Source organism: Octopus sinensis, linkage group LG25, assembly GCF_006345805.1.
Source record: "Octopus sinensis linkage group LG25, ASM634580v1, whole genome shotgun sequence".
Classification (NCBI taxonomy): Eukaryota; Metazoa; Mollusca; class Cephalopoda; order Octopoda; family Octopodidae; genus Octopus; species Octopus sinensis.
In genome coordinates, this window is record NC_043021.1 from 925,942 (window position 1) to 940,512 (window position 14,571).

General features: G+C 38.0%; 1 protein-coding gene across 2 annotated transcripts in view; it reads left to right on the forward strand.

Annotated features, from left to right (window-relative positions):
• Nucleotides 1–10,320, forward strand: part of LOC115224391 (HEAT repeat-containing protein 6) — a 30,175-nt gene extending 19,855 nt beyond the window's left edge. For both annotated transcript variants that reach the window (XM_036513485.1, XM_029795280.2), the window contains exons 17-25: nt 829–951; nt 2,282–2,406; nt 3,801–3,961; nt 4,551–4,627; nt 5,171–5,251; nt 5,977–6,198; nt 6,771–6,918; nt 9,102–9,218; nt 10,020–10,320. In XM_036513485.1, coding sequence (XP_036369378.1) covers nt 829–951; nt 2,282–2,406; nt 3,801–3,961; nt 4,551–4,627; nt 5,171–5,251; nt 5,977–6,198; nt 6,771–6,918; nt 9,102–9,218; nt 10,020–10,075 — 1,110 coding nt within the window. In that variant the 3' untranslated portion in view covers nt 10,076–10,320. The remainder of the gene's footprint in view (nt 1–828; nt 952–2,281; nt 2,407–3,800; nt 3,962–4,550; nt 4,628–5,170; nt 5,252–5,976; nt 6,199–6,770; nt 6,919–9,101; nt 9,219–10,019) is intronic.
• The last annotated feature ends 4,251 nt before the right edge of the window (nt 10,321–14,571 follow it).

Below are 14,571 nucleotides of genomic sequence, written 5' to 3' on the forward strand. Positions count from 1 at the left end.
ATTGCAATAAGCTAAAAAAAAGTCAGAATTACACCAAATGCCATCGCTGTTCATAACAATCTTACTAACAGTTGAGCCAGATGTCGTAGGCTCATTACATCTGGTGCTGAACAAAGACACCAGTTGTTAGTGGTCTGTGTTGACAAAAGGAAGATCAACAACAAATTTTTAAAAAAACATGTTAGTTTGCCGTGATAAAATGATAATTGTAATTTTGGTCTGGGCTCTTTGGAGAGAGAGAGAGATGTGTTTAACATGACTCACACTATTTCTTTCCACTAAACCCCTAAACTAAAAAAAAAGGTAAAGGGTAAAGACCCCCTTTGGTTATGAATTGCCATGGGATTGCACCTAGATGGTTACTTTCCAAGGCACAAGTCCAGGCAAGGTTTTTTTATGGAAGACGAGCTGTTGCCTATGCATACCAGCCTCCCCTCTCCATACCACTGACGTTATCCAAGGGAAAAGCAAAGGGGTCAATACAGCTTGGCACCAGTGACATCACAATTCACTTCTACAGTTGAGTGAACTGGAGCAACAAGAAATAAAGTGTCTTGCTGAAGAACATAACACACAGCTCAGTCCAGGAATCGAACTCACTACCTCATGACTGTGAGCCTTATGCTCTAACCACTGAGCCAGGCCTAAACTGTTATCTTTAGAAATAAGGGTTATGAATTCATTCTTACTTCCCCCTTCTCTCTTCTTATAAAACTAGCCTCTGATGCCAGTTAACAGGCTAATTAGCCAGTAATTAAAAAAAAACTTGCAGAATTTTTATAAAAGTTTTTTATATTTTGTCAAATTTTGTTTTATTTTTCTTTCCAGCGCCATCTTCGTATCTTGTGTGTGACATCAGTGTTAGGTTTAACAATGGGTGGAGACAAACTGGTGATGGCCTCAGCAGTAAGGACCATTGGAGTCTACGTATTACAACCCTGCCTGCGTGATGTGAGTAGTTTATTAGAACACTTTTAAACAACATCTAACACTGCATTACTGCTGCACTCTGATGCTGCAGAACCACTGCTGTCAGTTACTCTTCTGTGACAGGTTCAATAACTGACCCTATTCACTTCCTGGAATAAATAGATATTTGACCTGTGTGTATCTACATATATATGTCTGTGTGTATATGCTTACGTGGGGGAATGAGTATGTGTATCTTCTCTTCAGTTGTTGTCCTTTGTCCACACTGGCATGGGTTGGACTATATACACACACACATATATATATATATATATATATATATATATACACACACCTCTGCTATGTAATAAGCACACTTTATAAAGTATTATGGAGAGCATCCAGCTGTAGAAGCCAGGCCAAAAGAGACAATAGAGTCCTGTCGGTTCCTGTCAAACTGTCGAACCCATTCCAGTATGGAAAACAAACATTAAATGACAATGATGATGGTGATATTCTGAGACCCCTTCGGTCACGACATAGACCATGGTATTGCACCTAGAAAGTTACCCTCCCAGGCACAAGTCCGGGCAAGGTGGTTTATGGAAGACCAGCAGTCGCCCATGCTTGCCAATCTCCCCTCTCTATCAGCGTTATCCAAGATAAAGGCAAAGGGGCCGATACAGCATGGCACCTGTGATGTCACAACTCATTTCTACAGGTGAGTGAACTGGAGCAACGTGAAATAAAGTATCTTGCTCAAGAACACAACACACAGCTCGGTCCAGGATTCGAGCTCACAACATCACGATCGTAAGCTCAACGCCCTTACCACTGAGCCATGCACCTTCACTGATGGTGATATACATATATATATATATACATATATAACTTCTGACCTTTACTGTAGTGAATATAAAATAATGTAAGCAACAGATTTCTTCTTCATGATTACTTCAAGTTTCTGGTCTTGGAGATATTCCTCAAACAGCATTCCGAATTCATCCTGGCTTTTCAGGAAAGAATTTTGGAGAATGAAAAATAGAACAATTCCATTTCTGTTTCCATCATTGGGCAGAACTCTTAGATTGTAGAGATGAGATATTCAATAGGACAATGAAATCTCAAGAATTCTTGTGAAAGAATAAATCAGAAAACGGAATAAGAATGAAGAATTTTGGAAAATAAATTCGTAAAAATGGAAAGAAAAGAATTGAAAAAAAGCATAAACGACATAACTGAGACATTGGTTGTGTTTTTGATCTGACAATATTCCTGCCCCTAAAATGTTAATGAAATCTCTTGTAATTACTGAAGAAATAAAGAATTAAATCTAAATCTGACTTTGTTTTCTTGCTTTTCTCTTTCTCAGGATCTTTCTTTTATGTCTGATGCTGCTCACACCATTCTAACCTTGGCTGCTGACCAAAGCACCACTGTCCGTATGAAGGCTACTTGGGCCCTTGCTAATTTCTGTGATGCATTGGCTATTAACAGGTGGGGGTCATTGTGTTTATATAACGTTTATATCTATATAACTGTTATTTAGATGAATGTAACTATTTATTTAAATGTATATAATTGCTCTATGCATTTAACTACCATATATATATTATTTAGATGTATATGACTATCACTTATGTGTATATATATATATATATTATTTATGTATATATAACTGTTATTTAGATGTACATAATTATTATTTAGATGTATACAACCATTATTTACGTAGATAGAAGAGTGGTGAGCAGGCAGAATTGTTAGTTTGCTTAGCAGCATTTTGTCCATATTTATGTTCTGAATTCAAATTCCACCAAGGTTGGCTTTGCCTTTCATCCATTTGGGGTCAATAAAATAAATACCAGTTGCACACTGGGGTCAATATAATTGATCTCCCCATCCCATCAAAAACTTCTTGGCCTGTTTCAAGCTTTTAAACTACTATTTACATGTATATAACTGTTATTTAGATGTGTGTATATATATGTGTATATATATATATATATATATATACACACCTATGTGTTTACAACTGAATAAGAATGTTAACATTTGTCTCAAATATTTGTGATGGATGGGCAGTATCATTAAACAAATCTTATTCTTTTGTGTACATTAATGTTTTGGGTTCAATCCTCTTCATAGGCAGCTTGGCTCTTCACCTTTTTAGATTCAATGAAATAAAGTACCAGTCATGTACTGGGCTCATCTAATTCATGGATCAAAAACTGCCTTTTGTAATTGCCCAGTTTTAACTCATTTTACTTTTTCTAACATCGACCCCTGTTTATGTCATACAATGTCTTGCATATAAAACGATTCCCTTCTATCTCACTGTTTCCATCACTGACAATGTTTAAATAAGCAAATATTTTAATTTCAATGTAAAAAGGGAAACAATTTAACACAAACAAATGCTCAGTGGCCCTCAAATATATAAAATTTGAGAAAAGATCTGAGGCCCACAAAGAAGACTTAAATGGCCTTTTGTAGACTAGACCCTAGTTGTGGCTGACCCCTCATTTGATGGAATGTTACACACCCTGAAATTTGTGGCTTAGTATTAGTGTTCGAATTTAGTGTTTGTCACAATTGTTGAGGTTTTCAGTTGTACTCTCCTTGTAGTACGACTTTTAAACTATTTTACTGTACAACATTACTATTCTATTCTACTTATTTGTATTTTATTGTGTTTATTAAATATAATTAGTTAATTAACTGGGTTTATTTATAATGAGCATAAAAAAAAAACAAATTGATAATGTCAAGTAGTTAATTATTTTATTGTAATAAAGTTGTTGTGGTGATATTTGTATAAAATATTCCCCTGATTCCATGTGACTTGAAACCCTAATCATTCTGTTATTCTCTCTCTTTGTAATTTCCAGAGAAAACCAGGAAACACAATTCATTGAAGACTTCTCTGATTCTTTATTAGTAAAACTCTTCGAAGTAGCCACAAAAGCCTCCCAAAACAACGACAAAATCCGTTCCAATGGAGTTCGAGCCTTAGGCAATCTGCTCTGTTTTATTTCAGAAAAATCTCTCCGTCAGTTCTCACACGCTTCCTTATTCTTTATTCTTTATTCTAAACAACTTGTAAACCGTTAAATTCATTTGTCACATTTTGTTTTGTTTTTTAACAGACAAGAACAAGGTTTAGCCATTGAAATAAATGGGTTTTCTGAAATACCTAATTAAAGTTTGTTTTGATGCCAAATTGGGAGAAGCATCTGTGTATTGGATAAAATACCTTTTTGTATTTATTACTCCTGCATTCTTTGTTCAGATCCCAGTAGCATCACCTTTGCCTTTCATTCTTTCATCATGATCAAAAGATGAAATGGTGAAACTGTTAGAAAGATTTCTTGCAGTATTTCTCTTCTATTCTAAGTTCAAATCCTACCTTGACCCATCAACCCTCCATGGATGGAATCAGAATCCATCTATACACTTGTGGTTAACCATGGATAGCTTCTAAGCACTAAACAGTATTGAATCTGCTGGGGGTAGAGTGGAGTGCTGGTGGTGGTGCTGGTGGTGGTTGCTTATGTGATAAATATGGTCTTTAAAAAGCCAAGCAACCATCCGTGAAGTTGCATTGTGACTGATCAAAGTCCAACTTTTCCATTCCACAGGAAATCCGAACATTCAGTCCCATATTGAGACAGCCGTGAAATGTTTAGTTGAAAATGCTTCTGCAGGAATAATGAAGGTAAGAAACTGGCTTAATCTTAGCATTCTCTCCTTGCTTTCTCTCCTTCACATATTTCATTCTTCCCCCGGAGGTTTCTTCTTCATTTATCTTTCCAGCTTAGCATCAATTAGAACAGAATTGATCTTGAGGTATTATTTTTGCAGCAGAATCTTCGTCTTGTTGCCAACTTCTACCTATTTATCAAATGAAGGTTGTCTAATGCAGAACAGGCCTTCAAAACCACAGAACAACCAGTTGTAATATCAACAAGCGATGTAAACATGATGTCACCATTTTGCTCAGAGACGAGTCTGATGTTTACGTTCCCTGTTCACTTTGCAAGAAACATAACGTTGGAATTCCAGATGTAGTATATAACCACTGGCATAATATAGGACCAAATATAGTATATTTCACTGTCCACCCCACCACTGATGTACTCCAAACACACACACACACACACCTGCTACTCCACCTCTATTATTTTGCTTCTCCCCTCCAACTCCCTCACCCATATTTGTTGCATCTTGAGACCCCATTTCCAATTTCCTTTTCTTTTAGGTTCGTTGGAATGCCTGTTATGCACTGAGTAACTTACTTAAGAATTCACTGCTGCCCCATGGTGAAAAAACTGACTGGAGTGTAAGTTGAAATCACTTTCCACATCCTTCATTTTGTATCAAGATTTCTCAGTTTGTGATTAAAGATTTAAAAAAATTGATTGAAATAGCAAATGAAGTCTATAGAGCTTTCATTATTCCTATAGTGGTGGGCATGGAAGGGGAGAGTGTTACATGTTTGCCTGTGAAGGTTGTTTGGGCTGAAACAGCAGCCAAATGACTTCGAAATTACACTTTGCCTTACTAAAAATTGACACATAAGATTATGTAGTTCGAACAGGATGGTCATTGCTGGAATGCTTTCAATATCTGCTGGATCAAGGCTGATTTATGGCTAATCTTTGACTTTATAATGTACTCCTGTAACAAATATAAGAAATTATTATTATCAAGAAAGCAGCTAACTGGCAGAACCATTAGCACACCAGCCAAAATGCCTTGATCCAGCAGATATTGAAAGCATTCCAGCAATAACCATCCCATTCAAACTACATAATCTTATGTGTCTATTTTTAATAAGGCAAAGTGTGATTTCGAAGTCATTTATATTCTGAGTTCAACTTTGCCTTTTATCATTTTGGGAGGGGGTGGGGGTCGATGAAATAAGTACCTGTTATGCACTGGGGTTGATGTTGTCGACTAGCCCTTTTCCCCTAAATTTCAGGCCTTTATTGTTGTTATTGTTATTATTATTATCATTATCATTATTATTATTATTATTATTATTATTATTATGTTTCTTCACAGGTCAGTGTGTATTGCAGTTTAAGCAACACTGTTCAGAATTGCAGCAACTTCAAAGTACGTATCAATGCTGCTCTGGCTCTTGGAACCCCGACCAGAAGGGAGCAATATGGACAGGCATCAGTCTTTGCCAATGTCTGGAATGCTTTAATCCTTGGTTTAATTAGCACAAACAAAGTGACGGACTTCTCTGAATTTCGGCACCGTGACACACTAATTGGACAGGTAAGTGTGGTTGATGTTATTGTTGGTAGTGGCGGTGGTAGTAGTAATAGTGGCAGTAGTACTTTGTATCTAGGGCAACACAACCTGGTTGAGCCAAGCTTTACTCAATATAAAATTTGTACTCATCACTGGACATTTACATAACGTTTTATTAATACAACTGTGTGGTTTGTACCTACCCATGGTACCAATTTAATAACTAGATGGCCTCAGCCAGTGATAACTGAATGTCCCTTTTCTATATATTGTTTGTAAACATCAGTAAGTAGAATTTCTTCTGCCTGAGGCCTTACACCTTATACACTCCCACCATGTCATTGGTATTTCCTGATTAATATTTTCTAATTAATGATGTCACAGTAATTTCTCTCTTCTGGCCATGTTCCAAGCTGGAGACGTTTTCTGAACTGAAACATTTCACTTAGATCTGCTCTGGATTTATTTAACCTGATGGAGCTGTATCACATCTCATCAATAAATGATGGAGCTCTATCCCATCTCATCGTATAACAAGCTTTTCCACTTTGGGATTTCAATAAATGATTTTCTTACATTCTTTTTCTCTTTTACAGATTTGTACCACCATTTTACATCTGGCAGTGTTATTTGTGCCGGCAGATCTGGAAGAGTTGCACATGTGTCTACCTGAACAAGCAACCACACTCGCCAGTCATTTGAGCAGCTATAAGCAGAATTCACCCCAAAACATCCCACAAATAAGTTGGTTATTTTTAAGAAAAAGCAATTGATCACAATATTGTGTGTGTGTGTGTGTGTCATATGCCAAGGGGGAAAACTAGAAGTAATTGATAGCTTCCGTTACCTAGGTGACCAGGTCAGAAGTGGGGTTGGATGCTCTGCTAGAATAAGAGTAGGCTGCGCAAAGTTCATAGAGCTCCTACCTCTGCTAGTAACAAAGGGCCTCTTGCTCAGAGTGAAAGGCAGACTGTATGATGCCTGTGTGCAAACAGCCATGCAACATGGCAGTGACACATGGTCTGTGACTGCTGAGGACATGTGTAGTCTTGTAAGAAATGATGCTAGAATGCTTTGTTGGATGTGCCGTGTCTGTGCATGCACGACAGAGTGTAAGTGTCCTAAGAGAAGAGTTGGACATGAGAGACAACTGTGCTGGTATGGTCATGTGATGCATATGGATGAGGACAGCTGTGTGAAGAAGTGTCACACTCGTATGGTGGAGGGAACCTGTGGAAGAGGTGAAGAGGTAGACCGAAGAAGACATGGGAGAAGGTGGTAAAGTGCAGTCTCTGAATGTTGGGACTCCTGGAGGCAATGACAAGTGACTGAGACCCCTTTGGTGATACGCTGTGAATGAGAAGACCCGTCAAGCCAAGTGGGACGGTAGTCATACCAATATTAATGTTGTGTACCTGGCCTGTTAAAAGCACCCTTCAATGGGTCGGATGATGTGCATGTGAAAACCTGGATAGCTGAGTGAAACCGTAGTTGTGGCCAATGCCAGTGCTGTCTGATTGGCACATAAAAAGCACCATTCGAGTATTGGGCTTCAGAGAGGCTGTGACAGGTGTAGACTTATCAAACAGCTGTGCCCGTGTAGACTTCTCAAACCAAGTGAGACATTCATTGTGGCTGATGTCGGTCAGTGGCACTTGTGCTGGTGGTATGTAAGAAATACCCACTCTTGGAGTGGTTGGCATTTGGAAGGGCATCCAATCATAGGAAATTTGCCAAATCAGATCGGAACCTGGTGCAGCTCCCTGGCTTACCAGTTTTCAATTAAACCTTCCAACCCATGCCAGCATGGAAAACGGACATTAAATGATAATGATGAAAATATATATAATAATGATAATATGAGGGAATATTATTCCAAACTTACAGGGTTTAATTCAATTTAGAAATGCTAAATCAAATTTCACAAAATATAATATATATATATGTAAATTAGAAAAAACCCACCTTTTATCAATTCAATAATGAAAAAATTAAATTATACCATTTAGAAAAATTACATCTTATAGAAAGATTAAATATAAGATAAAACATATAACGATGATTACTTAATGTGCAAAATAATAAATAAATAAAACGTATATTTTTAGTAGAATAACTACACGTGTTTTGTGGCTATATTTAAGAAATGATATATATATATATATATATATATATATATATATATAGAATCTAAATCCCCTTGTCTTCACATGTGTTTTGCATGCCAAACTAGTCCATGAAGTTGCAAGTTCATGAAATATAAGTTCATATACTTTTGGGAATTGTGTGATGTCATGAATATTTATGTTAAGCACATATTCCATGTATCTGTATTTAAGAATTCTAGCTCAAGTTCTTGATGCTAGGTGTCCCTAATGCATGTAATTGATCTCCAGAAATTTACCCAGGTTGGATAGGTGACAAATCCTAACCCTGTGAAGTCCTATAAACGATTGCATATGCTCAAACATCAATAAAATGCTGTGAACGTTCTTGCATAAGATAAGGAATCAATTAATCTATGGTAAACACAAATTCTTGCAAAAATCCAGGGCAAATGCAAAGGACATAATTAAGAAATTCTTGTAAGTTATCAGGGGGTTAAAGTGTTTCTACATTTTTACGGGGCCCTGCTGTGTAGGTGTTGTTGTGTGGTTAAGAAGCTCACATGCCGACCATGTGGTTTTGGGTTCAGTCCAACTGCTTGGTATCTTGGGCAAGTGTCTTCCACCATAGCTTCAAACTAACCAAAGCCTTGTGAGTGGGTTTGATAGGCAAAACAACTGAAAAAAGCCTGTTGTATACATACATGTATGTATGTGCTTGTGTATGAATATATGCCTGTGTGTATGTATGTGCGTGTACATATATGTGTGCGTGTGTATATACATATATATATAACCGAAATGTTATGTTTCATATTTCAGCATCTGAAATCAAGAAAGTGATCAACCATTTGGAATACCTGGACCGAAGTGAGTTAAGCATGGCTGCTCAGGAAGCACTGGACTCATTCCAGGCTGTTTTACTTGTGGAGTTTTCAGGTTTGTTTTGTCTTACAATAATCTACAACACAATTTGCTCAGATTCTCCTGCAAATATTTAATCAATTTTACTCTCAGACTTTTAACATTTCCACACAGTTATTGTGTGTGTGTGTGTGTGTGTGTGTGTGTGTGTGTGTGTGTGTGTGTGCTTGTGTGTGTGTGTGTGTGTTGTAAGTAAGAAGTTTGTAGGGTGTAGGCATGCCATATGCAAGGTGTGTGTGGTCTTTTTGTTGCTTAACCTTAAGTCAGCAGACCTATAATCAATGACATTCCAACCATGACTACATTTTCTAATGTGTTCTTTCTTAAACTACTAAGTTGTTGTAACTTGAGAGAAATTTGGTTCCTGTTTCTAGCAAGTCAAGCAACTTCTAGAGGGCCTTTCATTGTTTCTTTTTAATGTGTGAGTGTGTGTGTGTGTTTATGTGTACCAGGAATGTGTTGGATGTGTGTATGACAGGAATATGTAAGATATACACACACACACACACACACACACATATATATATATATATATATATATATATATATATATATATATTCACACACCAAGAAATGTGTTGTTTGCATATATATGTGATCGTATACCAGAAGTTAGTTGAATGTATGTCTATTTGAAATGTGTAGATTATGTAGAGTGTGTATATAGCAGAAATGTGTAGAAATATGCATATGTAGTATCAAAACTATATATATATGAGATGTATGAAGACATTTTGTGTGCAACATAAAGTGTTTAGTATGAGAAAGAGAAAGAATAAAATTTATTTTCATTTTTTTCCATTTTGTTTCTTTCAGAAAGCAACAATGAAGACAAATCTGAAAAATCCTTCTTTAAACAAATCTATGACTAATTGCGTGGTCGTATTTTCGGTGGAAACTATAAGTCTGGCTTCACTGTATGTCTTTGGGAATGGCATCCTGATATTTGTATATTTAAAATGCTGACCAACATTGGTTGTTCAGAGACATTCCTGGGAGAATGTTATTGAAGAATGGATGGAACTACATAATTATCATGAACATTTCAAGAACTGTCTGTCAGTCAACTGGCAATTTCCATGTAATAATAATAATTATTATAAATAACAAAATCCTATCCAAATTTGTCTTCAATTTCTTGCAAAATATCTTTTTCTTATTTAAAATTTATTATTCATTTCAATATTATCCAGGAACTCCAATCTAAGAGTCTCTTTGCAAATTGGCAGCAACCGTGATTAATTAAAATGAATACAATCTAATTTTCTGGATAATCATCACCACCATCATCATCATCCCCATCATCACTATCATCATCATCATTTTATGTCTACTTCCCATGTTGACATGGATTAAATCAGTGGGTTTCAACTTTTTTTTTTTATTCCTGGAGCCCTTTGCTTACTCAAGTGGACCCTCATAGCCATTGCATGTTTAAGAACTAGTTAAACGACGATGATGATGATGATGCTCTTCCTGATGCCAGCCACTTCAAAGTTTCACTTTATAGATCAATTAAGGAGAACATTGACACAAAAAAAGGGGTCAAGGCACTTAAATAGTGTCAACTGAGTGTATATAGATTTCATTGTATAATTATTGATAAATATACTTATTTGTGTGTTTGTATATATATATATATGTGTGTGTGTGTGTGTGTGTGTGTGTGTGTGTGTGTGGGAATGTGTGTATGTATCAATCACCATCATTTTACATGTTTTCCATTCTGGCATGAGTTGGACAACTTGACAGGTTGAACGACCATTGTCTTGCTCCAGTGTCTCAGTTTTGCCATGTTTTCTAGGGCTGGGAGCCTTTCCTGACATCAACCACTTTACAGAATGGGTTCACCAGTGCTAGCAGGGTTGCCTTCTGGTTTGCAAGGCAAAGAAAGTCCCTCCCCCATAAACATAAATAAGAGCAACAGAAAAGACAGAGACGCAACACACTTGTGGGCCAATGTATTTTGTGTATAATTTTATATGAAGACTTTCAAACATTAACTGAAAGAGTACTCAATGCCTATATGTAGAGCATAGAATTTATCTTTATAAAGAAAAGGTTGACAGTGACTTTGAAGTTTTATCTGTAAGTAAATGTGTCAGTTTGTGAAGGCTGTGATTGCAAATACCATTTATATTTTGGGGTCCATCGTGTGGGTGGAAACTAAGAATGTCTCATTGTGCTGCTTATAAAATATTAGAACATGTTGAATTTGATGATTTGCGACTGTATTAAATGAATGAAGGCAGTGAATAGATCAGGATGGGGTTTGTAAGAGAGCAAATAGATTACTATGGAACTTTTTTAGTGGTTGGATTAACATGGAGTCCGTTAGTGAAGGCTGAAACTATCCATGTTTGAAGTTGCACTAAATTTTTAAGGGGTGTCTTTTGGAGGCAATATTCACTCTGACACACCGGCTTATGGATAGAAGATTTATAAATACAATGGATAGATACACCTCACCATACACACACACACACACTTATAACTTAAGAGATCGTATTTATCCCTATTTAAACGTGTATTGTTCCATTGGAACAAACATTACTTCAGCAGACAACCATGAAAGAAACTCTCATTGGATATTGGTGCACCTGATCACATGATTACGACCTTCCTTGGTCTCATCAATGAGGTACGCTACATATATATATATATCATCATCATCTTTTAACGTCCGTTTTCCATACTAGCATGGGTTGGACGGTTGACCGGGGTCTGGGGAGCCAGGAAGCTGCACCAAGCTCCAGTCTAATCTGGTAGTGTTTCTACAGCTAGATGTGCTTTTTACGTGTCACTGGCATGGAAGCCAGTCAAGGTGGCACTGGCATCAACCACGTACGGATGGTGCTTTTTACGTGCCAGGGGAGGCTCACAACGGCCACAATCGGTCCAGTACCTGTTGTTCTGGCATTGATTTTCTATATATCTCTGGCAGGGAGTTGAGTTACTGCTATCTCTAGCAGTCAAGTGTCCATCGTTGATGAGACCAAGGGCAGTTGAGATCAGGTGGTCTGGGTGCTGATGTTGGTGAGGATTTACCTCCCCTCTAGCGATATAAACAAATGTGCATTTTGCACCAAAAGCCTTTATGAGACTTTCTCTCGTGTTATCTCTGGCAGCAAAGTTTGTTCTAATAGAACATCCATGTTTAAGTGGGGTTAAATATTAACTTTTGGTAGCCTCTGTCGCTAATATATATATATATATATATATAATATATATATATATATATATATGGAGAAAGCCTTTGATGGAGACCTCTGCTCTCTTATCTGCTGGGCAATGCTGAAGCTAGGGATAGATGAATGGTTAGTGAGAGCTGTACTGGGATACCGTTAGTAAGATGAGAGTCGCCAATGAGTATAGAAAGGAGCTTAGTGTACAAGTAGGAGGTCACCAGGGGTCGGTTCTAATCTCCCACTTGTTTATCATAGTCCTCCAAACTATGAGAAATTTAAGGCTGGTTTAAGTGTGTAAGTGACTTGAGAGAAAAACTGGATGTACGAGGCATGAGATGTAATGTGCAAGAGAGAAGACTGCCATGTAATTCATATGCATGAAGATAGTTGCATCAACAGGTGCTGATCTCAAATTGTAGAGGGAGCATGCAGAAGGGGTAAACCCAGGGAGATGTGGGACGAAGTGGTGAGAAAGGATCTACTCACAGAGGGGTGACAGGAGATCAAGACCCTTGGCGGTTTACTGTGCTTGAGAAAACATTTTCTCAAGCATGGTTGTCTCTGCCTACGGACATGTCCACTGAATCCTTCTCCAGCTGAGCATTTCTAACCTTGCAGGTTCATGGGTTCCGGTGCTGTGTAAATACACTCAGTACTCTCTGTAAAGTGGTTGGCGTTAGGAAGGGCCTCGTCCAGTTGTAGAAACCAGGCCACAACAGACAATTGGAGGCTGGCCGTTCCTTGTCAAACTGGTCAACCCATGCCAGCATGGAAAAGCTAACCTTAAATGATGATGATGTGTATATGTTGAGGTGTGTCCATTCATTTTATTTGTATATGTATATAGTTGGGGCATCAACTGATGGTGTTTGTCTTCATACAAGATCAAACGGGAAACTATGTTTGTCTCAATTGAAGACAGAAACAAAAACACTCATCAGAATTGTGTTGTTTGCAGATGATGCGGCACTGGCAACACAATCTGAGGAGCAACTACAGCGCCTCATGGACAGTCTCACAAGAGCCTCTCAGAGCTTTGGCATGACAACCAATTTGCAGAAGTCAAAAGTGCGCAGTATTCCCCCATAATTACCATCAACAACTGCAAGCTGGAAGCCACCCACGAGTATACATACCTCGGCTCCAGCATCACAAACAACATTTCTCTGGAGTCTGAGATCGACGCATTGGAAGAACAACCCCCAACACTAGCAAGATCGGCAACGACGGTCTGAGAGAAAAGTAAGCTGACGGTGGTGCGTACGAAAGTTGCTGTCTACAAAACCTGCATTGTAAGCAAACTAGTAAGCCAGGAGCATTTACTGTAGACTGTAGCAGCGACTCAAAACCTTCGACCTCTCGCCCTGAGACGGACCCTGAACATTAGGTGCATCGAGTGAGTTACTAACAACGAGGTCTGACTCGCGCACAGATATCCAACTTTCTCATCCGACTGCAACAACGACACTTCCGCTGGACACCACGTATCAAATGGGATGATCCCGAGAGGTCTGTTATATATGGGGGCAGAACCCTTCATAGTGATAACACTGCATCATTGTCTCAAAGATGTCTGCAAGTGAGACAAGAAATGTCTTCGAATGAATGTTGAAAGGCGGAAGGACATTGCTGATGACCACCGCCGTTGGAGACTGGAAACAGACGAGAGGCAGAGATTTGGCCATGAAGAAAAACAAAATCGACAGAACTACTGGACAATGCCTTCAAGAGCAGAAACTGCAGCCGGGACAAGCAAACGTGTAAGACTCTATGGTTATAGAAGACACTGCTCTGCCAACAAAGACCAAAACAGGACTTTCCAAGTGCAACTCCGTGACATTACGAGCAAGATTATGGAATTCTTCCGAAATACAAAACAATATTATGAGTAACTCGTTTATCAAGATTCTTAAACATTAATATGGCGGTTTCAAAGACTTTGGTTATATTTTTAAATATTTGCAGCATACATAGTTGACACTTGAAGCGCAAAAAGCACCTCTCTCTCTCTTTCCCTCTCTCTCTCTCTCTCTCTCTCACTCTCTCTCACACACACACACACACACATACACACACTCGCACACACACACACACACACACCTCCTCACTAAAACACCAACAACATTTTAATGCCATCTACTTTAAGATGGAGAATCTCTTTAAAAAGAAGAAAGCTAGAA